This window comes from Lepus europaeus, chromosome 3 (assembly GCF_033115175.1).
Source record: "Lepus europaeus isolate LE1 chromosome 3, mLepTim1.pri, whole genome shotgun sequence".
Classification (NCBI taxonomy): Eukaryota; Metazoa; Chordata; class Mammalia; order Lagomorpha; family Leporidae; genus Lepus; species Lepus europaeus.
Genome location: NC_084829.1, coordinates 69,565,554 through 69,590,573, shown reverse-complemented (window position 1 = coordinate 69,590,573; position 25,020 = coordinate 69,565,554). Strand labels below are relative to the sequence as shown.

The 25,020-nt window shown below is 36.7% G+C and overlaps 1 protein-coding gene and 1 pseudogene across 6 annotated transcripts in view; one reads left to right on the top strand and one right to left on the bottom strand.

Moving 5' to 3' along the window:
- The window catches only part of RIMS1 (regulating synaptic membrane exocytosis 1), a 534,165-nt gene that overhangs the window by 74,941 nt on the left and 434,204 nt on the right, over nucleotides 1–25,020 (bottom strand). For 4 of the 6 annotated variants that reach the window (XM_062186349.1, XM_062186350.1, XM_062186351.1 and 1 more), the window contains one exon: nucleotides 3,837–4,072. The exons of the other annotated variants lie outside the window; for them this stretch is intronic. In XM_062186349.1, the coding sequence (XP_062042333.1) occupies nucleotides 3,837–4,072 (236 nt within the window). The remainder of the gene's footprint in view (nucleotides 1–3,836; nucleotides 4,073–25,020) is intronic. 6 annotated transcript variants of the gene reach the window in all.
- On the top strand, nucleotides 13,751–14,821 carry LOC133756012 (deoxycytidine kinase-like; annotated as a pseudogene).

Here is a 25,020-nt window from a genome sequence, read left to right as displayed (position 1 = left end):
TCCTTTTCCTAATTATCTGTCATCTATAATGACAGTCAGGGAGTCTTAAGGTGAGTTTCAAAGAAGCGTCCTAAGAGAGAAGCCCTTAAAGTCTTTTTTTAAACATTAAGCATAATTAAACATTTATATTAAATACATCAGTTCCATTCCTTAGGATACTCTGCTAGTCTTTTTTTTTTACTAGAAAACCTTTATTTAATAAATATAAATTTCAAAAGTACAACTTTTGGACTATAGTGGTTCTTCCCCCATAACCACCCTCCCACCCGCAAACTATCCCATCTCCTATTCTCTCTCCCATTCATTCTTTATTAAGATTCATTTTTAATTATCTTTATATACATAAAAGTATCTTTATATACATAAAATCTATACTAAGTAAAGATTTCAACAGTTTACACCCACACAGGCACACAAAGTATAAAGTACTGTTTGAAGACTAGTTTTACAGTTAAATCTCATAGTACAACACATTAAGGACAGAAGTCCTACATGGGAAGCAAGTGCACAGTGACTCCTGTTGTTGATTTAACAATTGACACTCTTATTTATGATGTCAGTAATCACCCAAGGCTTTTGTCATGAGCTGCCAAGGCTATGGAAGCCTCTTGTGTCCACAACTCCGACCTTATTTAGACAAGGCCATAATCAAAGTGGAAGTTCTCTCCTCTCTTCAGAGAAAGGTACCTCCTTCTTTTTTTTTTTTTTTTATTTTTGACAGGCAGAGTGGACAGTGAGAGAGAGACAGAGAGAAAGGTCTTCCTTTTGCCGTTGGTTCACCCTCCAATGGCCGCCGCGGTAGGCGCGCTGCAGCCGGCGCACCGCACTGATCCGATGGCAGGAGCCAGGTGCTTATCCTGGTCTCCCATGGGGTGCAGGGCCCAAGGACTTGGGCCATCCTCCACTGCACTCCCTGGCCATAGCAGAGAGCTGGCCTGGAAGAGGGGCAACCGGGACAGGATCAGTGCCCGGACCGGGACTAGAACCTGGTGTGCCAGCGCCGCAAGGCGGAGGATTAGCCTAGTGGGTACCTCCTTTGATGGCCCCTTCTTTCCACTGGGATTTCACTCGCAGAGATCTTTCATTTAGGTCATTTTTTTTGCCACAGTGTCTTGGCTTTCTATGCCTGAGATACTCTCATGGGCTTTTTAGTAAGATCTAAATACCTTAAGGGTGGATTCTGAGGCCACAGTGCTGTTTAGTGCATTTGTCATTCTATGAGTCTGCCATGTATCCCAATTCCCATGTTGGATCATTCTTTCCTTTTTAATTCTATCAAATTATTATTCCTGCTAGTCTTAATATATAGATAATTCTGTTTGTCGTCTCCATATATTTGATCAATCAATATCATTACAAAGTATGTCATAATTATCTGTTCACTTGGAGTGCCCCCTAAATGCCTCACCAACCCAAGATTAAGGGTTTTGTTTCACAATGAAAATATTAAAATAAATTATAATGGTATTTATTAAAATGGGATACATACCAGATAGCTGTTATGAGGTGATGAACCTGGAGAAGAGTTTAGGAAAAAATTTAAAAAGATAAAACTATTCTACATCTTTACATGTATAAAAACTGGAAGGGTTGGAAATTGAGAGATATAGAAACACCAAGTTTGTTTAAAGTGGGGCACCCAAGCAGAATTTTCTCTGAGGAGATTAAAAATTAAGGACTATTTCTTGAGTGAGAAGAATCTGGAAACACAGATTGGATTTCATATGAACAAGTTGGAGCAATAAAAAAATGAGAATTCTTAGGATAAGAGAATGTGAATTTTGGTGAAATCTCTACAGAAGCAACACAATACAATCATTGTGGAAGAAAACAATCACTAGTGGAAGATACAAGAGGTAGAAAATCACCCTATGCATTAAAGAGGAATGATAACTAAGGACCATCAACATTTGTCATTTACCCAGAAAAATAAAAACTACAGCATCTAAGGATAGATTATCAAATGAAAGGTAAGATAATGAAGTAGAAAGAGACACAAAATTTTACACCTGGAATGTTCACAGGAAGAAATCTAGTTTAACCCACCATTATACATAATTATTATAGTCAAGTGAGTCCTAAGAGAAGTCGACGTACATTTGTAGAGTCATTTGCGGTAGAATTACTTTTCTACCATAGCTTTATAATCCAGTGTCCTTTTTGCACCTGTACATTGCAATTTATTCTCTAAAAGTAAGGTATTCTCTAGAAGTTATTAACAATGAACTTTTGAAAACTTAGATATTATTTGAAAATCAATTAACAAGTGAAGGGGCTGAATGTTTCCACAATAATCATTAGAATTTATTACTTACAAAGCTACGTTACAAGTACAGTTCTTCTATGCTATGCGTTATTGTAATAAACTTCATTCTATTCTACTACTGCATTAGAGAGAGGCCCCTAACCAGAGGGGAAGCAAAAGTTGGGGGACGGGGAGATGAAGACAAACCATCTCATAAGCCTCCAACTTCTCACATAGGAAACTAAAACATCAAAGAACATTTGCACTTATTCTAATTGGTGAAGTATTTCGGAGTCTAGTCATCAATACCTTCTCTACACCCCATACCATAAAAGCACAGTTACATCAAAACAAATACTACCATAAAGAAAAAAAAAAAAAAAACAGTGAGTGAAAATGCCTCCTACTACTGTAAAGAAACCTGACCCTAAGAGAGACAAATTATTTTCCTTCACAGTAAAATGCTCAAATTGTATGACGGCAAAGAGGCAGATCTATCTCAGGAATGCTAGCTAATGTAGGTTTATTCTAATCTCATGTTTTTAAGACAAAACTGTTCAGATAAATAGCTGTATGCACCTGTTCATTTTCTGAATGGCTCAAAATTTCCTACTTGTAATATGTTTATCAATACTCATATATCTAGCAGAATGCATAACTGAAAACAGTGCTTTCCAGAATACTGAGTGGGTTATAAAGAGGAATTTATGAAAGCTTTTTGGTAAAAGGAAATTTTATGATAATAAAATCTTGCTTTTAAGGAATAGAAAATGGAACCAATGGTTATAAGCAGAGAAACAAGTGCTGACAATTTAAATAGATTCAATATTTCACTTACCTTGGTTTCACAAAGCTTTGGAATTATCTAATGTCTGATCAAATATCATATTATGTAATTTTCAGTAGTGTTCTATTTACTTTTACAATACAAAAGTAGCCATTCTCCTTTCTGCATATATATATATATACATATATCTCCTCATACCCATCCCTTTAGTATATAAAGCTTTTAAGATTTATGAAAAAAATATTTGAAACACAAACTTGTATTAAAACATCATTCTTTGTATAAATCCACTGACCCATATTCCTAAAGTAAAAAACCACTGCTGAGTCTTTACTTTAAACTATAACGAGTACAATTCAATTATCATATTCACACAGTAGCCTGAAGACTATATTTCAAGTTGCACAACTGACCTTCTTTCATATAAAAAAGAAATAACCATTGCCTAAATTATGAGTTATTGAATCATGGAACATTTTGAAAAGGAGAATCCTGTTGCTTTTACACATGTAAGTCAATTTGGAAGTCTAATATTTCTTTGCATTTCCTTGCATATGTTATCATTTTTGATTTATAGGAAAATAACTGACCACTTTACAGTTAAACAAATAATTCCTTAAGCAAGATACACACAAAAAAAACCATGAGTACATTTAACAGATTTTTAGAGACAGATAGATAAATTTTCTTTGTGAAGAATAATCAAACACATGCTATAATCCCCTTACAAGCCATAGCATGATGATAAACTCTTGTCTCTCCAGCAAAACCTTAAGATGTCTAAGTTGCATTCACTTCACTCACCTGTTTGGCTGAGTTGGGATGTACTCCTACTCCTTCGAGATACTATGGCAACCACTTTGGCACTGAGGCTGGATCTCCGTTTCTTTCCACCTGCTCCAACTGTACCCACGGCTGTGTCTGACTGGCTGCCATCATTATGCTCCAGTGTGTACATCTCTCCGCTTACACTGGTGCTCTTCGTGATGGCTCTTCCTGAAGTCCCCATCCGTCTGCCTTGCATTTTGGGGGTAAATGAACTATATTTACAAAGTAAAAACATATATGCATCCATAAATTACAGGTCAGCATAACTGAAATTCTAAATCTAATTTATTTTGAAATAATCCAGGCCATTTTTCAGGGGAAAAGATCAATTGAGCAGTAGTGCTACTGCTACACATATGTGAAAACCACAGCACCAACACCTGGCCATGATATTTACTAGGCACAGCTTAAATCAATGCCATTAACACAGAGAGTCACATGAAAAACTATTCCTATAATTTATGTGTGCCTCAATTCTCTGAGATGTATCTCAAGAGTAGTGTTTTAGAAAGCTTTCCAGGGTCTCCAGCAGCATGAGGTTGTCTCCAAGCCTTCCTTTTCTATTTTGCACTGGTTATGATTCTGATAGTTTAGATCAGCATGCACCCATGCATCACTAAATTTGCTACAGTACCCTTCCCCTTGATGAATGAATTATATGTAGTAAAGAAGTGATCTACCCCATACAGAAGGTCTTTGATATGATCTACCTGTAAACATCAAGGGAAAAAAAAAAAGCAAATTTTTTCTTTGATCATCCCTTTTCCACCAGCTTGGCTTTTTGCTGAAAAATTTCCCTGAGCAGTTATCTAGACATCCTCTCCTATGCTTTTCTGAACAATTTTTAATCAGGATCTCTCCCTACCACTTCCCTAAACTGCTTTTAACAAAGTCACCAATGAGTTTATGCAGCAAAATCCTGTTACTTCTAAATCCTTTCCTTTGGACCTCCCAACATGTCATGCATTTGAAGAATCATTTGATTCTCTTGGACTTAAAATGCTTTCTTCACACGATTTTCCTTTATTGGCAGGACCTTGATCCTCTTTCATCACTAAATGTTTGAGATCTTCAGTGCCCAGCCCTTTAACCTATATTCTTCCATATGAAAATATTAACCTAGATGTCTCACCTGGTCTCAAGCTATACATCCTATCTAACACTCTGCATCCTATCTAATACTCTGCAGATTCCAATTGTTTTTCTTCACTTTGTACTAAGCTCTGAACTCCAAATGAATATATCTGACTGTCATCTGACACACCTGTCATCCATCAACTCAATCTTAGAGTAAATGACTGCTTCAGAGAAAGAATAAAGAGCTCTAACTTGGATTCAAGACCAATGATACTTACTTTTTTAAAAACTTAACTTTTAGTGCCATGGTTGAGCATTACCTAACATGCCCACGTAAGGGTCATTTGGCTACATGGCAAATGTAAGATTTTGACTTATTATTTACATTTTATAGCTCTGTGAGATTAGATGTTAATTTGAAGAAAACTGATAAATGGCAAATGATTACTATCTACTAGAGAGAATAACCCAACAGGCCATGGTTTTATAGACCTAGAACATATTATCCAATTTTGAGTTTAGGTAATCTTCTATTTTTTTTTTTTTTGCCTAATGACTAAACATGTATATGAGTGCATATAATACATGAGTTTCTCAGAATATCCTGGGAATCAGCCTATGATCCTTTTGGATTTTGCTATAATGACTTGATTAAAATTTTAACAATGTTGCTTCCATATGACCCAACAATTAAATTTATATTTTTCTGATAGTTATATTTCAAGAATCAAATTCTCATAGTCTCAGAAATCTCACCAAAGATGTCCAAATGCTTCCCCACTTGTGCCAATTAAACTGTGTTGGCTAAGCCAAGTAGGGTGCTTCATGGGCTTACATACAAAGATGCCTTTGCCTGGCTTCTAGAGTTAATCTCGAGGTTTCAGAACAGTCTTCTATTTTTGTTTCTTTCACTACCTTCCATGCATGTTTTGTTTTTGTTTTGATTGTTTCTGGTGCTGGTTTCTGCAAAAGACTGCACTAATTTTTCTGTGCTTGTGACTAAAAATACATTCCAAAGTAGGTGAAGCAATGGCAGGGAATATATCTCTGGTAAAATATGTTGGATGGCAGTCTTCAAAGATATATGGGGGATGGGGAGATGAAGACAAACCATCTCATAAGCCTCCAACTTCACACATAGGAAACTAAAACATCAAAGAACATTTGCACTTATTCTAATTGGTGAAGTATTTCGGAGTGGCAGATGACAAAAAATCTGGTTTGTTAGTCTTTCTGCATGTCTGTTTGTATGCTACTAAAAGTGTACAATGACAAAACGTCTTGTGCATATGGAAAGAAGAACAGCCTTTCAAAGTCTGGGTTTGGTCCATGTAATTTTAGCCCTATTGGTGAATGGTAAAATTCGAGTTACTAGTTCTCTTTACTAAAATGTAGTCTTTTCTTTACTTTTTTTTTTTTTTTAAATAGGCCCTGACCCCAGGCCAGCACTGAGGGTAGGCTCTGGGTCTCAGCCCCCTGTCTTGTGTTTTTTTTTTTTTTTTTTTTTTTTTTTTTTGACAGGCAGAGTTAGACAGTGAGAGAGAGAGAGAGATGTCTTCCTTCCATTGGTTCACCCCCAAATGGATAGTGGCCAGCGTGCTGCGCCAATCCGAAGCCAGGAGCCAGGTGCTTCCTCCTGGTCTCCCATGCTGGTGCAGGGCCCAAGGATTTGGGCCATCCTCCACTGCATTCCCGGGCCACAGCAGAGGGCTGGACTGGAAGAGGAGCAACTAGGACAGAATCCGGCGCCCCAACCGGGACTAGAACCTGGGGTGCCAGTGCTGTAGGCGGAGGATTAGCCTAGTGAGCTGCAGCGCCAGCTGAAATGTAGTCTTTTCAATTGATGATACAATTCTTCTACTTTGTGTTTGCTGTAGAGATAACTAAGTAGACATTTGGTACCAAAGGTTCTTAAATTAATAAATCTCCCATTTTAGCAATCTATACAAATTAGTACATGTTTATACAATCCTAACAGTTAAATAAACATTTCCAGGGATTAAAGAAACTAAACCAGTGCTTTGAATATGCTAGTCTTTTAAGAAAAATCCATTTTCAAGAAACTAATAAAAACTCAGGAAAACCTTAAAAGAGCAATCTAAACCTATAAAGTGAATCCTTGGAGATGTCAAAGTGGTTTGATAATTTTTACTTAAAAACAGCTTATGAAAACCACAAGTGGATTCCATTTTACATGCACTATTATGGAAATAATAAAAAAAAGACATATTAACAAGAATCTGGAGAAACTGGAATCCTCAACATTGTTGGTGGGAATAGAAAAAGACACAGCTGCTTTGGAAAACATTTTGGCAGTTAAGTTAAATATAGTTAAACTTAAGAACTACTACATGAGAAGAAATTCAATTAAAAAGTTAGATAGAGGTAGCATATTATTCAGCAATACCATTCTTTGGTATTGTGAATGTTATCAAAATAAGAATGGAGTCATTTTTTGCCAAGCTCTTTAAATGTGTGTGTGTGTGTGTGTAGAGAGAGAGAGAAAGAGAGAGAGAGAGAGAGAGAGAGAGAGAGGAAGGGTGGGTGGGTGGGTGGGGGTGGGAGAGGGAGAGAGAAGCATTTATGAAGGAGGACATATTATGTATGGATCCATGATAGTAAGAACTACTCACAGAATCACAACCTTCCACAAAGGCTACTTCAAACTTATACAAAAAAATACTTCTTTGGGGTTATCTGCAAAGCATCTGTTCAATTTTGGACTGGTGCCACTCTTGTGGCATTATTAATCCTTGTGGTAAAGAATTTATTTCAAAGTATCTTATGCAATTTCAAAGTATCTTATATAACACTACTCATTTAACATTTAAAAATGTTCTCTTGCCTCAAACTCTTTGAATATGCTCATGGTTTACAATGGCATGTGTATTTCCAATGCAATGCTCTGATATTCCCAAATAAAGATCACTATTCTTCAGAGACACTTTTTGTCTGACTTTACTTAAATTGACCTTTTACACTCAAGATAATTGAAGACTTTTCTATACAAACACATACATGGCTGTTCATATCAACCTTATTCATTAGTCAAAACTATAAACTCAAATACTCATCAACTCTTGAATGGATAATCAAAATGTTGCACACACACACAATGTGAAATTATCAACCACAAAAAGGAATGAAATACCAAATGATGATGTAAAATAGATGAAATTGAAAATATTATATGTTATGTGAAAGAAGTGAGATACAAAAGCCTGTAGACTGTATGATTCCATTTAAATGCTCTTATTAGTCAAATCCAAAGAAAGACAGTGTAGACTTGTGTTATCCTAGCATTGAGTGGCTAAAGCATTGAGATGACTGCTAATGGGTACAAGTATCCGTTTGGGTATGATGAGATATTCTGGAATTACATAGTGATGATGATTATATAACTTTATAAACACCCTAAAAATGAATTGTGTACATTAAAATAGTAAATTTTGTGGCATATGAATTATATTTCAAATAAAAAACTAGAGTTTTACATGTGTTTCCACACTGTATCAACATCTTATTTTTTAAGATTTAGGTTGGTTTTCCCATGGAGATATTAACTAATATGGAATTTGCAAATTTCTTATCCTGGTTTTACTTAATAGATAAGGGAACAACTTTTCCCATACGTTTAAAATTCTGAAAATGTAAAAAGATATAACTAAATTGAACTACAGATCTGAAAAAAAACTCTTGATATAAACATTAAGTTGTAGTGTTAGCATAAACATACATCCTAGCTGATTAATCATTCGACCTAGCATTAATAATAAATTTGATTAATCCATAAAATATTTGAATAATGGATAATTTCTAAGTAAGTTACATTATAAAATCTTGGTTAATCACCAAGGAAATATATGTGCATATATATATATGTATATACTTTTTAAAGATTTATTTATTTGAAAGCCAGAGATACAGATAGAGAAGGGGGGGGGGGAGAGAGAGAGAGAGAGAATGAATGAATCTTTCATCCACTGGTTCAGTTCCCAAATAGCTGCAATAACTAGGGGCTACCCAGGTGGATGTCAGGAGCCAGGACCTTCTGGGTCTCCTATGTGGGTGTAGGGGCCCATGGACTTGGCCCATCTTCTGCTGCTTTCCCAGGTGCATTAGCAGAGAGCTGGATCTGAAGTAGACCAGCTGGGACTCGAACCGGTGCCCATAAGGGATTCTGGCACTGCAGGTGGAGGCTTAACCTTCTATACTACAGTGCTGGCCTTCCAATTTTTATGTCATAGAGTGGCTTTATCTTTGGATGGTAAAGTTTATCTTCATTTTTGCAAAAATTTTAGGATTAAGTCCAAGAGATTCTGTGAGTGTATGATGTTTCATTATATACGCTGTGTAACTTGCCGGTCTGCTAACTTGCTTACACCCCAGTGAATTACATACCCTGTTATGCTTGACTATTTAGCTCCAAATTTGCTCTATAAAACAGAAGCTTAGGTTACAAGTTTTATTTAATATGAGTGACCCTTTTCTTTGTGAAAGGCAGAGAGAGCAAGAGGGAGAGTGAGAAAGAGAGAGAGGGAGAGTGAGAAAGGGAGAGAGGGAGAGAAAGAGAGAATCTTCCACGTGCACTTGTTAGTTCACTCCTGAGATGCCTGCAGCCAGGAGGCCTGGGCCAGGTCAAAGCCAGGGGCCTAAACTCAATTGAGTTTCCCACGTGGGTGGCAGAAACCAAATTACTTGAGCCAGTGTCTGCTGCCTCCCAGAGTAGTCATTAAAAGAAAGCTGAAATCAGGAGCAGATCCAGAACTAGAAACCAGGTACTTTATTATGGGATGCAGGTATCCCGAGTGGAATCTTACCTATATGCCAAAATTTCTACCCCAAAGATGCAGTTTTATTCATCAAAGAAAAACTGGCAATTGTTTCTTACTGTAAATGCCTAAATATAAATGAGGATCCTAAAAGACAGAAGTTGGGTGTATATATTAAACTGTAGGAAGTTTGAGCAGAAGTGAATATTTTAGTTTACTGTAGCTATAAATAATGAGTCTAAAGAGCAACAAAATTATAACTGATAAGCTCCAATCTGATGGAGATCCTCATATCATAAGAAAGATGTCTGAATCCTTTACTAGGTATTACATTAATGCAATATGAAAATTTTGTTTTCTGTTGGAATGACTAATTGAACTTAGAGTTAATCAGGAATGGTAAGACAAATATTAAGGGCAAGAGTTGTACTTCATATGTAGAACCAACAGTTAAAAAGCCTACAAGTGAAACTGGTTAGGTATTTCTTCTATGGCTTAAAGGCTCTTAGAACTACAAATAGGGAAGAAGGTAATACTTGAATTTTTGACATTTGGGGACTTCACACTGGTTGTTAGTAGAAGTGAAAACTAGTAGTGATAACAGTTTGCTTCATGTTATAAATTACACACACAATTTGGAATGATAATAATTAAGCATAAAAGATGCTATCAGTATTAAGACACATCCTCACTTTATTTAATTCTTAAGGAAAAAAAGCTTTTAAGTCACCTATCACAAGTCATTAACTCTAATATATGTGCTGAATTCATGGATGGTAAAATACAAATAAGAACTGTACATTTTAGGACAAATTAAATTATGCAAATAGACAATTAAGTAACCTACTTCAAATATGACTTTTTTAGGAAAAAATGATAAAGTTAAAACACTATGAGCTCCCTTGGCAAAACATAGACCAAAATGTCTTTTTGTTAGCTACAGATATGCAAGTGAGGGACCATTCAAGATAATCAAATCTGCACCATTAGTTGCCATATTTTGGCTTGTTATTCTAATGTAGAATGGCTGGCACAAAGTTTCATAATAGGATAACAACATATGGGTCTAAAAGATCTTGGTTCTTACTTTTAAATTAATGGCAACTTTAATTTAAAATAGTTATGATCTATCTATTTATATCTATTTATCTATATCTATAAAACCAAAGAAACCAGAGATCTGTCAAGACTCCATGTTAAGTTTAAGAAAGGACAATATAGGGCATACTAGTAAACATAGAAGGCTATAAGGCTATAAATGCACATACGGTCACAATCCTATTTACAGAAATGTTAAAAATTAACACAAATTTTTTGAGTCCAACATATAAACTTGGATCAATACACAAGTTACTAATTACAAATAGCAGACATGAACAAGAACATGCTGATCAACATTACCAAGACATTCCCAAGCATCTATCTCATAACATCCAGTGGTTAAAATACAGTAAACTACTGATTGATAACCAAGATGCATCAAATATTTCTAAAGGAGCCCAGAAGACCCGTTTTGATACTAAACATCAATGAAAAATGAGGACTGCACTAAAATTAGAGCTCTATTTATACTCATTCCCTTCAAAGAAGCCAGACATTGAGAAGCAATGGCCACTCAGTGTTTTTGACTCTCATTCCTAAACATATAAATGTGGTGCTTTAACAAGAAGTTATAAGTAATCTTCCATATTGAGCTTTTGCATACATTTTGCTAGCTTATTCTTGGATTTATTTCTAGGTATTTAATATTTTATTATATTGAAGATATTCTGTGAATTTCATTTCCTAAATTTGCTAGTGCATAAGAATGCAACTGCTTTTTGTATGTTGACCTTGTATCCAGTGACTTTGGTAAATCCACTTACTAATTCTAGTAGTTGTATGGTAGGTTCTTTTGGATTTCATATATGCATTATCATATAACTATAAATTTTGACAGTTTCTTTCAGTTCCAAACTTGATAGCTTTCATTTTTTTAAAATCTTGCTATACTGTCATACTGCCAGGTCCAACATTGGTTGAGACCTTCTTGGTCCTGCAGAAGTTATAAGAATGGCCTCAGTGAACTCAGTGTGGAAGTGTTCAGAATTACAGTAAGTATGATGTTTGCTGTATGGTTACTTTAAATGACTTTTACCAAATTAAGAAAACTCTTGATTTGCTAAGATTTTTAAAAATCATAAGTGACTGTTGAATTTTATCAAGCGTTTTGTCTCCTGTATCTATAGAGATGAACATATGATTTTTCTATAATTTGCATGTATGAAACAAAATCAGAATAATTTTGTTCATGTTTATTTTTCTCTCCCTCTTTCCTGTCCTTCTTTATCTATCTATCTACCTATCTATCTATCTATCTACCTCATCTATCTGTATCATGTCATCTATCCACCTGATCTACCTAAATTCAATTCACTAAAATTTTTTCTGCAGTCTCCTTGTCTATTTTATGAGTTTTGGCCTATTTATCATATCTTGTAGTGTGCTTAACAAATTCACCAGGGATAGCCTCACAGAAAGAGTTTGGGGGCTGGCACTACGTAGAAGGTTAAGCCTGTAGTGCTGGCATCCCATATGGGCATCAATTCAAGATCTACTTCTGAGCAAGCTCCCTGATGATGTGCCTGGGAAAGCAGTGAAGAATGGCCCAAGTACTTTGGCCCCTGCACCTACATGGGAGCCCCAAAAAAACCTCCTGTCCTGGCTTTAGGCTGGTCCAACCCCAGCCATTGTGGCCATCTGAAGGGTGAACCACTGGATGGAAGATTCTCTTCTTTCTACCTCTGCCTTTCAAGTAAATAAATAAATCTTTTAAAAAAGGAGTTTGGAAGTGTTTTTCCTTTTGATTCTCTGGAACAATCTGTGTAAGACTGATAGTATTTCTTCTTCTTCTTTTTTTTTGACAGACAGAGTGGACAGTGAGAGACAGAGACAGAGAGAAAGGTCTTCCTTTTGCCATTGGTTTACCCTCCCACGGCCGGCGCATCACGCTGATCCGAAGGCAGGAGCCAGGTGCTTCTCCTGGTCTCCCATGGGGTGCAGGGCCCAAGCACTTGGGCCATCCTCCACTGCACACGCTGGCCATAGCACAGAGCTGGCCTGGAAGAGGGGCAACCGGGACAGAATCCAGCACCCCAACCAGCACTAGAACCCAGTGTGCCGGCACCGCAAGGTGGAGGATTAGCCTATTGAGCCGTGGCACCGGCCTATAGTATTTATTCTTAAAATATTTGGAATAATTTGTTAGTGAATCCACTTGGGTCATGAACTTTCTATGCGGACAGGTTTAAAACAATTACTGAATTGTTTTTGAAAATAAAGACAGGACTCTTGAGATTTTAAAGTCTATTCTTAAGCCACTTTTAGTAAGCTGTACTTTTCAAGGTATTTGTATATATTTCATCTAAGTCAGTGTTAAATAAATTTGTTCTGTCAAGGATCAGATAATAAATATTCTAGGGTTTGTTGGGCCAGAATATCTTTGTTGTTACTGCTTCACTTTTGTGTTTCGATGGAAAAAAAGTTATGGACAGTATATAAATCAATGGGCATAGATATGACGTGAAAAATCTTTATTCACAAAATAGGCATTGGACTAGGTTTTAGCCATAGTTTGCTCATCTTGATCTCAGTTGCAGAACTTACTGGCATAAAGTGATTCACAGTATCATTTAAATACTTCTAATACATTACTGATACCTATGATATTGGTAATAGGCATTTAGTTAATTTACCTTTGCTGCCATTACTGATATAGCTGGAGTTAAGTCTAAAACTAGCTGTTTATTTTTCATCATCCCATCTGATGGTTCTTTTTATATTCTTCTTTGCCTAACTAGATTGATTAGGTATTTTTATTATTCCTGTTTGCCCTACTAGAATTGTCTGAGCTGTGCAATCTTTTACTAGTCTATTGATGTCCACTCTTAAGATTAAAATATGCACCATGACTTATTAAAATATTCCATGAATTAGAGATCCGGCAGCTGCGTGAGCCCAGCGCGCACCTGTGACCGCCTCCCCGCCTGCCGCCAGACCAACATGGCCACTCCACCCAAGAAAAGCTGCCCGTCTCCCTCCACGAGCTCCAAGGGGACCCGCATCAAGAAAGTCTCCATCGAAGGGAATATCGCTGCAGGGAAGTCAACATTTGTGAATATTCTTAAACAAGTCTGTGAAGACTGGGAAGTGGTTCCTGAACCTGTAGCCAGATGGTGCAATGTTCAAAGTCCTCAAGATGAATTTGAGGAACTAACAACGTCTCAGAAAAGTGGTGGGAATGTTCTTCAGATAATGTATGAAAAACCTGAACGACGGTCTTTTACCTTCCAATCATATGCCTGTCTCAGTCAAATATGAGCTCAGCTTGCTTCTCTCAATGGCAAGCTCAAAGATGCAGAGAACCCTGTATTATTTTTTGAACGATCAGTGTATAGCGACAGGTATATTTCTGCATCTAATTTATATGAATCTGACTCCATGAATGAAACTGAGTGGACGATTTAGCAAGACTGGCATGACTGGATGAATAACCAATTTGGCCAGAGCCTCGAATTGGATGGAATCATTTATCTTCGAGCTACTCCAGAAAAATGCTTGAATAGAATATATTTACGGGGAAGAAATGAAGAGCAAGGCATTCCTCTTGAATATTTAGAGAAGCTTCACTATAAACATGAAAGCTGGCTCTTGCATAGGACACTGAAAACCAACTTTGATTATCTACAGGAGGTACCTATCTTAACATTGGATGCTAACGAAGACTTTAAAGACAAACATGAAAGTCTGGTTGAAAAGGTCAGAGAATTTTTGGGAACCTTGTGATCTTACTGAAGACTACAGGTGACCATATGGTTCCAGATCCTTCAGCTTTGTATGTCTTCATAGCTCCACATTCATGCAAGTCTTTTTAGAAAACCCAAGTTTTTAACCATCTTTGTTCCAAGATAAAAAGATTATCTTAACGAATTCCATGTAAAACTTTAAGACCTCCTTCTCTAATTTTTTTCCCTTCCTTTTTTTGTTTAAAATGACATTTAGTTACCTTTCACAACAGAAAGTCTGGAGATAGTTGGTTCTAGAATCAGTATAGTGGCTAACTTGTACATTATAAAGGCCCAACCTCCTTCTATCTTTCCTCATAGTCTTCCTCAGAAGATTGTTTTTTTTGTTTGTTTGTTTGTTTTTGGTTTTTTTGGTCATGGTGCTTCTCGCTTTGCTGGTAACCATTTTCTTAATTGGTAACTTTAATGTCACATAGTAAATGGTGTGTGTCCTATGTAAATTAGTTCACCTATTAAAAGTTGAAAAGTGAATTTAAGGAATCACAGTAATAAGGATTCTGAAGTTTTATTTTAAATGTTTATCAGATGCCTCTCATTCCACCTTAATTTATATGGAAAATAAGGTCCAAGTTCAGTATTTAATGACTTCACTGATATTTATTAATATGTCTATAAAAATGTTTGTAGAGCAGGTTTGACTTTGTTCCCAGTTTGGCCATGGGGGTAACCTGTCTTATAAGTCATTTAGTATTTTCTCTGCCTTTGCTTCTCATTTGTAATAAGGGTAATCTTTCACTCATCCTTTTATGTGAAATTTTAGAGGACTAAAGAGAAACTATTTCTTAATAGATAACTGAAAGTTATTATATAAAAGTGTAAAGATTCAATGTACATGGAGCTTAAAATTGCTACCTGTTTTATCTCAACTCTGACTATTCTTTTTGAATGGAAAATTATTATAGTTAAAATATTTGTTTAATCTATAGCTGTCCTTAAATCATTTGAGTTGGAAGTGTAGTTTTTTCTAAGTTTCTTACAGTATACGAACTATTAAGGGAACATAGTGTATAGTTTTTTTCTACTGTTCCTTCTTTACCTTCTGTACCTCATACTTAGTGAGAAGTCAGAAAGTAAAGCCATCGTGAACTATCTTATTAGCAATTTGGTCTGTGTAGTTCCACCTCTTATATCCTGCCTCATACTGCTTTTTGTACTGTCTGGATTAATTAGGTAGCCTGCTATTTTAAAGTTTACATACAAATCACACATTTCTACTTTGAGAGCATTGTGGCTCCTCTTCACTTCATAGTTTATTTTGTTTTGTTCCTTTCAGAGAAGTTATTGATAAATAAAAAGATGTTCTTGCTTTTTGTGTAATATATCATGAAAGTATTATCATTTTTTGTTGAACTAGGAAATAAAGTTTAAAAACACAAGGAAGTTGAAACTTCCATTAATAAGTCACACTTATTTAATCTTAAAACTACTATGTGAATAGTTATAAAAGTCTGCTTAGATTCATCTTAGCTCTGTGTATGATTAAAGAGGTTTTTTTGAAGGCATGCAGCATATTTCCATTGTATTCAACCTTTATTTCTATTTCATGTTTTAGAAAAATTGTGTGCTTTTGGAATGAAGGAAAAAGTCACATTTATTTTGAAACTACCATTTTCTTTCCTCAAATGTCATGTTTTATTTTTTGTTTCTTATTCAATGATGATAATGTTTTGGATTAGCCAGTCCAGATGCACTGATCTTTGAAACAGTGACTTAATTTCAAATCTGTAATTACTACTAGTATTTAAACTGTCTCTTCTGTGTATTTTTGGTTAATTTTTGTTTGAAATACATGAACTTGTCTACTTATTTACATATTTGTTAATAAATAAATTTAAATCTAAAAAAAAAAATCCCATGAATTAGAAACGTCACCACTTTGTTGCAATAACTGCAAAGGCTTAATTCTACTTACTGCCCTCCTACCTTTCATCCAGGAAGTTTACATATTTTTATTTTTAGATATGCTTTAACTAACACAAAATATTGTGTTAACATTATTAATTCTTCCCAGGGTTTTTCATTGTCTCCTCAAGTTTAGTGTGGAGGCAGTTTTCTCCAATGTAAAGAACTTCTATTAGTATTGTTTTCAGTTCAGGTCTGGTGGTCATGGGTTTTCTTAGTTGTTTTCTCTGTGATCTATCTACCCATCAATGAATTCACTAACATTTTTTGAAAAATGTATTTTTGTTTGGTAATATTTAGTAAGCATAAATTTGTAGGTTAGAAGTTTCTATTTTTTTATTGCTTTTTTTTTTTTTTTTTTTTTTTGACAGGCAGAGTTAGGCAGTGAGAGAGAGAGAGAGAAAGGTCTTCATTTTTCCTTTGGCTCACCCCCCAAGTGAACGCTCAGGCCGGCGCGTCGCGCCGATCTGAAGCCAGGAGCCAGGTGCTTCCTCCTGGTCTCCCATGCAGGTGCAGGGCCCAAGGACCTGGGCCATCCTCCACTGCACTCCCAGGCTACAGCAGAGAGCTGGACTGGAAAAGGAGCAACTGGGACAGAATCCGGCATCCCAATCCCGACTAGAACCTGGGGTGCTGGCGCTGCAGGCAAAGGATTAGGCTAGTGAGCCATGGTGCTGGCCTACTCATGTGTTTTTAATCTAAGTACAATTATACACACATACACACAAACACACAGAGTAAAATAAAAGCTGGTGTAAAATATTCAATTAACAGAAAACATGAGAAAATAATCTCCTACATCAAATATATGAACTATAAAATTGTATAAATGAGTCCAAATGATAGTCCTAAAATTAAAGCTGAGAACACACCAATGCTTTCCTAATATACTCGCTGTTTTAGTTTACCAAGGAAGAAAGATGACAACCAATTATTCTGGATGACTCTGATAATGAAAACTCTTTCCACTGAATATAAAACTAGCAAACAAAACCTTTGGAGAATCCATCAAAGTCTATTGTTTCTTGGTTCTCTATACTGCACATGTTGTATGTATTAAATCAACAGACCATAATTAATCTCCATTTGATTAGCCAACCTATGATTTAAGGCAGTCCAGATGAAATCAAGGTAACCATACACTAAAATGAATAAAGAAAAATAGCTAGGGAACACATCATGCTGAGTGAAATAAGCCAGTCCCAGAGGGACAAACATCATATGTTCTCCCTGATTGGTGACAAATGACAGAGCACCAAAAAGGAAACCTGCTGAAGTGAAATGGACACTATGAAAAACAGTGACTTGATCAGCCCTAGTCCAGACTGTTGATGAGCAACTTAATACTTTATCCCTTTTAGTATTTTTTTTGTCCTACTTAATACTATTGGTTGAACTCTGTAATTAACACACAATTATTCTTAGGTGTTTAAATTTAACTGAAAAGTGATCTCTGTTAAATATAAGAGTGGGAATAAGAGAGGGAGGAGATGCACAATTTGGGACATGCTCAATCTCACTTGCCCCAAACGGCAGAGTTAGAAAAGTGCCAGGGGATTCCAATTCAATCCCATCAAGGTGGCAAGTACCATTGCCATCTCACTAGTCCAAGTGATCAATTTCAGTTCACAATTGATCATAATGATAGGTCTAAGAGTCAAAGACATCACATAAACAAGACTAGTGTCTGCTAATACTAACTGATAGAATTAAAAAAGAGAGAATGATCCAACATGGGAAGTGAGATACACAGCAGACTCGTAGAATGGCAGATGCCCTAAACAGCACTCTGATCTCAGAATTAGCCCTTAAGGCATTCGGATCTAGCTGAAGAGCCCATGAGAATATTTTAGGCATGGAAAGCCAAGACACTCTGGGGAAAAAAAAAAAAAAAAAGACCTAAATGAAAGATCTCTGCGAGTGAGATCCTGGTGGAAAGAACAGGCCATCAAAGAAGGAGGTACCTTTCTCTGAAAGGAGGAGAGAACTTCCACTTTGACTATGACTTCATTTAAATAAGATCGGAGTGGCCGAACTCAAAATGCTTCCATAGCCTTGGCAACTCATGACAAGAGCCTAGGGTGATTGCTGACGCCTAAACAAGAGTGTCAATTTGCTAAGTCAACAACAGGAGTCACTGCACTTATTCCTCATGTAGGATCTCTGTCATTAATGTGTTGTACAATGTGAATTAACGGTATAACTAGTACTCAATCAGTACTTTACACTTTGTGTTTCTATGTGGGTGCAAACTGTTGAAATCTTTACTTAATTTATACTAAACTGATTTTCTGTATATAAAGATAATTGAAAATGAATCTTGATGTGAATGAAATGGGAGAGGGAGCAGGAGATGGGAGGGTTGTGAGTGGGAGGGAAGTTATGGGGGGAGAAAAGCCACTGTAATCCAAAACTGTACTTTGGAAATTTATATTTATTAAATAAAAGTTTAAAAAAATGATGGTGCTCTAAATATAAAACACTGAATACTACTTCAGGTTTCTACCATATTGCTTTAAATTTAACAGTTACCAAGAGTGGTATGAAGTCTTAACAGTGAAAGCTGAAGCAAAGAACTTACAAATAAAATATATTTCTCTAGGGGCAGGCAGCGGTGCTGCAAGATAAGCTATCCTTGGGACGTCTTCATCTCATATCAGAGTGTAGGTTCAAGTACTAGTTACTCCGTTTCTAATCCAGCTCCCTGCTAATGTGCCAGGAGCCTTTTCTTGATTCAAGTGCCTGAGTCCCTGCAACCTACTTGGGAGACACAGTTGGAATTCCTGGCTTCAGTCTGGCCTAGCTCCAGCTGTTGGCAGCCATCTGCAGAATGAACCAGCGGATGGAAGATTTGTCTCTCTGTTTCTCCTCCTCTCTGTTGTTCTGCCTTTCAAATATATATGTACAATCCAACTACAACATACAGTGTAAAGCTCATATTCTAGAAAGCAATGAAAGTATTTAATCAATCTCATACACCAAGGGTGTAATTAATAAATACAATTTACAAATGGGAAAACAGATGAGTCAGTATCAATGACACTCAGTATACTAATTTTCTTTTTCTTTGAAATTAAAGTTGTTTCTTGGTGTACCATAATGACTGTACATGTCTTATAATCCTTTATCTAAACTGTGGTACTGAGTAAAAACATGGTTAGAAAATCAAGAACTTGGGGCCAGCACTAGGCACGGAGGGTAAAGCCACTGCCTTCAGTGCCAGCAATCCATATGGGAGCCGGTTCAAGTCTGGGCTGATCCACTTCTGATCCAGCTCTCTGCTATGGCCTGGGGAAGCAGCAGAGGATGGCCCAAGTCCTTGGGTCCCTGCACCTCTGTGGGAGACCTGAAAGAAGCTACAGGTTCCTGGCTTCAGATTGACCCAGCTCCAGCCATTGTAGCCATCTGGGATGTGAACCAGTGGATAAAAGACCTCCCTCTTTCTCTCTGTCTCTCTCTGCCTCTAACTCTGCCTTTCAAAAAAATAAATAAATATTAAAAACAAAAACTCTAGAACTTGATCTCATAATTTACTTTTCTTACCTGAAAGTCATAGCTCTAAAATTTATTGTGCCACATATTTTGGTGTACAGTATGTTTGTAAAGGAGCAGTACTCCCTTTTCAAAAATAAATCATTTTATAGACCTTTGAAATATAAAGCCAATTCTGGAAGAACTGATTTGGTTTAAACTGTTGGAGTACTACAACCTAAACGTTTTTTCTACTCCATTGATGGCTTTCCCCCCTGTCTATAGGGTAACATTTAAAGAGAATAAAGTTCATTAGACACCTATATGCCACATGAATAAATATGAAAATTTCTACTCTAATAAAGTTGGACTCCTGGAGACTCAACTCAGATAGTACTAAATACTTAAAATAGCAGGCACTCAATAAGTGATTGGTGAGTGAATGAATGAGGTGTGACTACACAGAAGCATAAATCAAGGTGTGCAGAAGCTGTGCCCTTGCTTGACCTCCCCATGTTGGTTAGCAATAGTAGTGAGGTATCACCGAGCGCACCAAAGATCAGCACGTTCATCGAAAGCCGTCTCCCAGGGCAGTGGGCAGCCTTCATCCGTCCTAGTGTCAAATCTGATCACAGGATGCTCTTTATAAATGATCAGTACCCACTTCCTTCATCTCAGGCCCTCTCCTTTCTCTCCTCCTCAAATTCTAATGTCCCCAGAATCTGTAACTGCCTTTAACTCCTCATATTAGTCCTCCATTTGCTAGCTTCAAACCTGCTCACAACTCAAATGGGCCAGGGTCTACAGCAGCTCACCTCTGTCCTGAGATTACTCAAGTCTTCGGCCTCCCTCATCTTCTCCTTCCACACCTAATTATGATTTCTGAAACATATTAAATCTAACTTCCAGTTCAAGATATGACTCTCTCTGCTGTTCCCCCCCCATTTTTCGGTTTGCTTAGGATACACCCTGAAGGGCCATGATATACTCTGAAAAAAATCATCTCATGCACAAATATCTAGAAACGATGGCGAGAAAGCATAACAAAGATGTGTTTAAATACAGACCTGAAGTCACGACAAAGAAAGGTATATCCTCCTAACCAAAAGGGAACTGAAACATGACTGCTAAGTAGATGGATGAATTGGAAGTTTTGCAGATGAAAATTTTGGAGTCTTAGGTCCAGGCTCAGAAATGAGTTACAACTGAAGTCCCTGCACAAGCCTGTTCTTCAAGGACAACAAGGAAAATCACGTGTCTTGTTGCCCTAATGAATCCTCACTGGTGGCATTTCTAGTCAATGTTTTTCTGGAAGAAGGAGAGCCTAGAATGAAGGTGTGCAAATCACTGAAATTGTTGGCCAAGAAACTAAAAAAAAAAAGTGTGGTCAATGTAAAGTACTTGAAAGACAACCAATATACAATAGTGGAGGAAAGAAACCAATCCATAATTAAAACACTGGGCACAAATGTATTCAAGTGGATGAACAGCAGAGGAGCTAAATTGTATGGAGATATTTTATTTTTCCCTAGGAGGGAGTAGAGGTAATTATTATTAACTTTGCTCCTATACTAAGCATTTATATTTGACACACTAAATCAGCAATTAAAAATCACAGAAATAGTGTAATTTCCAGAGCAATGATTAGGGTAAATGAAATAATAATAACTCAATTAAAAGCAATCAGAAGGGGCAGGCACTGTAGCGTAGTGGGTAAAGCTGCAGCCTAGACTGTCCGCATCACATATGGGCGCCAGCTCAAGTCCCAGCTGATCCACTTCCGATCTAGCTCCCTTCTAATGTGCCTGGGAAGGCAGCAGAAGATGGCTCACATGCTTGGGCCTCTGTATCCACAAGAGAGATCTGGTTGAAGCTCCTGGTTCCTGGCTTTGGCCTGGCTTAGGAGTGAGCCAGCAGATTAAAGATCTCTTTCTCTATCTCTCTCTCTCCTTCCCTCCCTCCCTTCTTCCCTTTCTGTAGCTCTGACATTCAAATAAATAATAAAATTAAAAAAAAGAAGAAACACTAAAAAAATCAGGAAAGAAGAAAAAATAACAATGGAAAATAGAAAGTATAAATAAGATAGTAGAAATGATTCCAAGACAAAAGCAAATAGGTAAGCTGGCCAATTAAATGACAAGAATAGAGAGGCTGAAAAAATTAACCAAGCTGTATGCTGTTTAAAGAGATAAAACTGGCACATATGAGGAAACTTCAAAAAGTTCATGGGATTTCAAAATAAGGTTATTTTGATGCAAAATTTTTGAAATTCGTGCATTGATTTTTTTCAACAATGTACATATTTCACAAATTTTTTGAAGACTGCATGGATTTCAAAATTTTTTTCTAAACCACTATAAACCTATTATCACTTCCACTTTCTTGAAGTTCTCTTGGGTGGTCACAGAAAGTCTGATGTAAAAGTATGTAAATAGCAATATAAATACTACATTTTAAAAGCTCATTTTTTTTTTTTATTTGACAGGTAGAGTTACAGAGATAGACAGACAGAGAGAAAGGTCTTCCCACTGTTGGTTCACCCCCCAAATGGCTGTTATGGCCGGTGCTGTGTCCATCCGAAGCCAGGAGCCAGGTGCCTCCTGCTGGTCTCTCATGCAGGTGCAAGAGCCCAAATTCTTGGGTCATCCTCCACTGCCTTCCCGGGCCACAGCAGAGAGCTGGACTGGAAGAGGAGCAACGGGACTAGAACCAGCGCCCATATGGGATGCCAGCGCTGCAGGCGGAGAACCATGGTGCCAGACCCAAAAGCTCATATTCTTATACAAAACAAAATAGACTTCAATATAAAACATATTATTGCTGCAAATAATTTACTAGTTGTGATAAAAAGCTTAAATCATCAGGAAGATAAAAGAATTTTGAACTTCAACCTAACTACTCTCATATACACACACACAAAAAAAGTGGAGACAATAAAGAAATTGACACATCCTCATCAGAGAGATTTTACCTGTACAATCTGAATCATTATCAAGTAGGCAAAAGACTAATAAAGCAACAGAAGTTCTGAGTAGTATGGATAACAAGCTTCATGTATCGGATATATAGATAACTATACATTCGAAATTTAGAGATTATCTTCTTCCTAGGATTATGGGGAATATTTACAAAATGACCAAACAATTAAGTTCTCAATCACACTTCAGAAACAATTACTACCAAACCAAACACACTTTGAATATAATGCCATTAAGGCAACTGATTTAGAAATAAATAACAAAAACTTTCAAACACATGCATATCTTTTGAAATTTACTCTTTTAAATAATAAATGGATAAAAAAGAAAATGTGAAGATTAAATATACTTAAAAAATCACACAAAATAAACATATTACAAATCAAAATTGTTGAGATAACAATTAAGTAATTTTTCATGAAAAATAATTAGATCTAGGGCCGGTGTTGTGGCACAGTGTTAAGTTGCTGCTTAAAAGCTGGCACCCCAAGGCTGGCACCGTGGCTCAACAGGCTAATCCTCCACCTTGTGGCGCCGGCACACCGGGTTCTAGTCCCGGTTGGGGCGCCGGATTCTGTCCCGGTTGCCCCTCTTCCAGGCCAGCTCTCTGCTATGGCCCGGGAGCGCAGTGGAGGATGGCCCAAGTGCTTGGGCCCTGCACCCCGTGGGAGACCAGGAGAAGCACCTGGCTCCTGCCTTCAGATCAGCACAGTGAGCCGGCTGTGGTGGCCATTGGAGGGTGAACCAACAGCAAAGGAAGACCTTTCTCTCTGTCTCTCTCTCACTGTCCACTCTGCCTGTCAGAAAAGGAAAAAAAAAAAAAAAAAAAAGCTGGCACCCCATAGTGGAGCACCAGAGTCCTGGCTGTTCTACTTCTGATCTAGCTCCCCGCTCATGGGGCTGGGAAGTAGAAGATGGCCCAAGTGACCATCCACATGAGAGACCAGGGTGGAGTTCCTGGCTACTGGTGCTGTCTCAGACATTTAGGCCATTTGGGAGGTGAACTAGTAAGACAGATGATACCTCTCTTTTTCTCTCTCTCTGTGATATATTAGAAAAATGGATTTTATCCCTATAAAAGAGCAACAGAAGATACTACTCATGACACCATCAAAAATAGATGGTATGTGATACTATAACAATAGCAATGCATAAATAAACTTTATAAAGAACACTTTAAAACTTCACTGACAGCTATCAAAGATAATGGACATATACAAAGTTGCAAGATTCAATTTTCCCAAGATTCCAATTCTTCTCAAATAAGTTTATATATTTAACATAGTTCCAAAGTAAAGGTTTATTTTGTAGAACTTAATACATTTATTCTAAAATTAATAAGTCAGCATGAGGACAAAAATAGCTGTAATATTCCTGATAAGGAGTAAGAATGAGATGAAGATAACTGTCTTATAATGGTATTCAGAGTTATATTAATATGTTATATTAATTTATGATAGTGTAGTACTGGTACAGCAATAGACATCAGAATATTGAAATGTATGCCAGAAGTAGATTTAGGGTCTGTACAGACTTGACCAGGGATGTATTCAGATCAGTAGGAAATAGAATGGGGTTGGAGAGGTCAAAGGGATCCAATTATAATATCTGACTCTCTAAGCTTAGAAATAGATACATGAGAATTTATAATTATTCATTCCAGTCACACATGTTAAATATTGCACTAAAAATTACAAAGTAAGGTATAGATTAAGTGGAAGAAAGTGTTTTGGAACTGAGCTGGCATGCTATCAATTATGATCTATTGTTTATGGCCATGTAATTCATAAGACTGCTTCCTGTTCATACATATTCTCATAAAATAAGATTATTAATAATTATATAATGTTGTTGAATAGTAAAAAGTAATACAGTAAATAAGATAAACAGTGAAAAAATATAAACCAACTTTCAGCTTAATAAACTGTAGTATTTTTAAAATAAGTAAAATATAATAATACGGGTAATATACAGCAAGTTCAATAATATGAAAGTAATACTTGATATTAGTGAAATTTGGCAAGTATTATTTCAGAGTGAAAGGATATTCTACCCATTCTAAGGATTAGCCTAATTTCTGCCCAAATAATATGTATTTAACATTCATAGCCAGAGT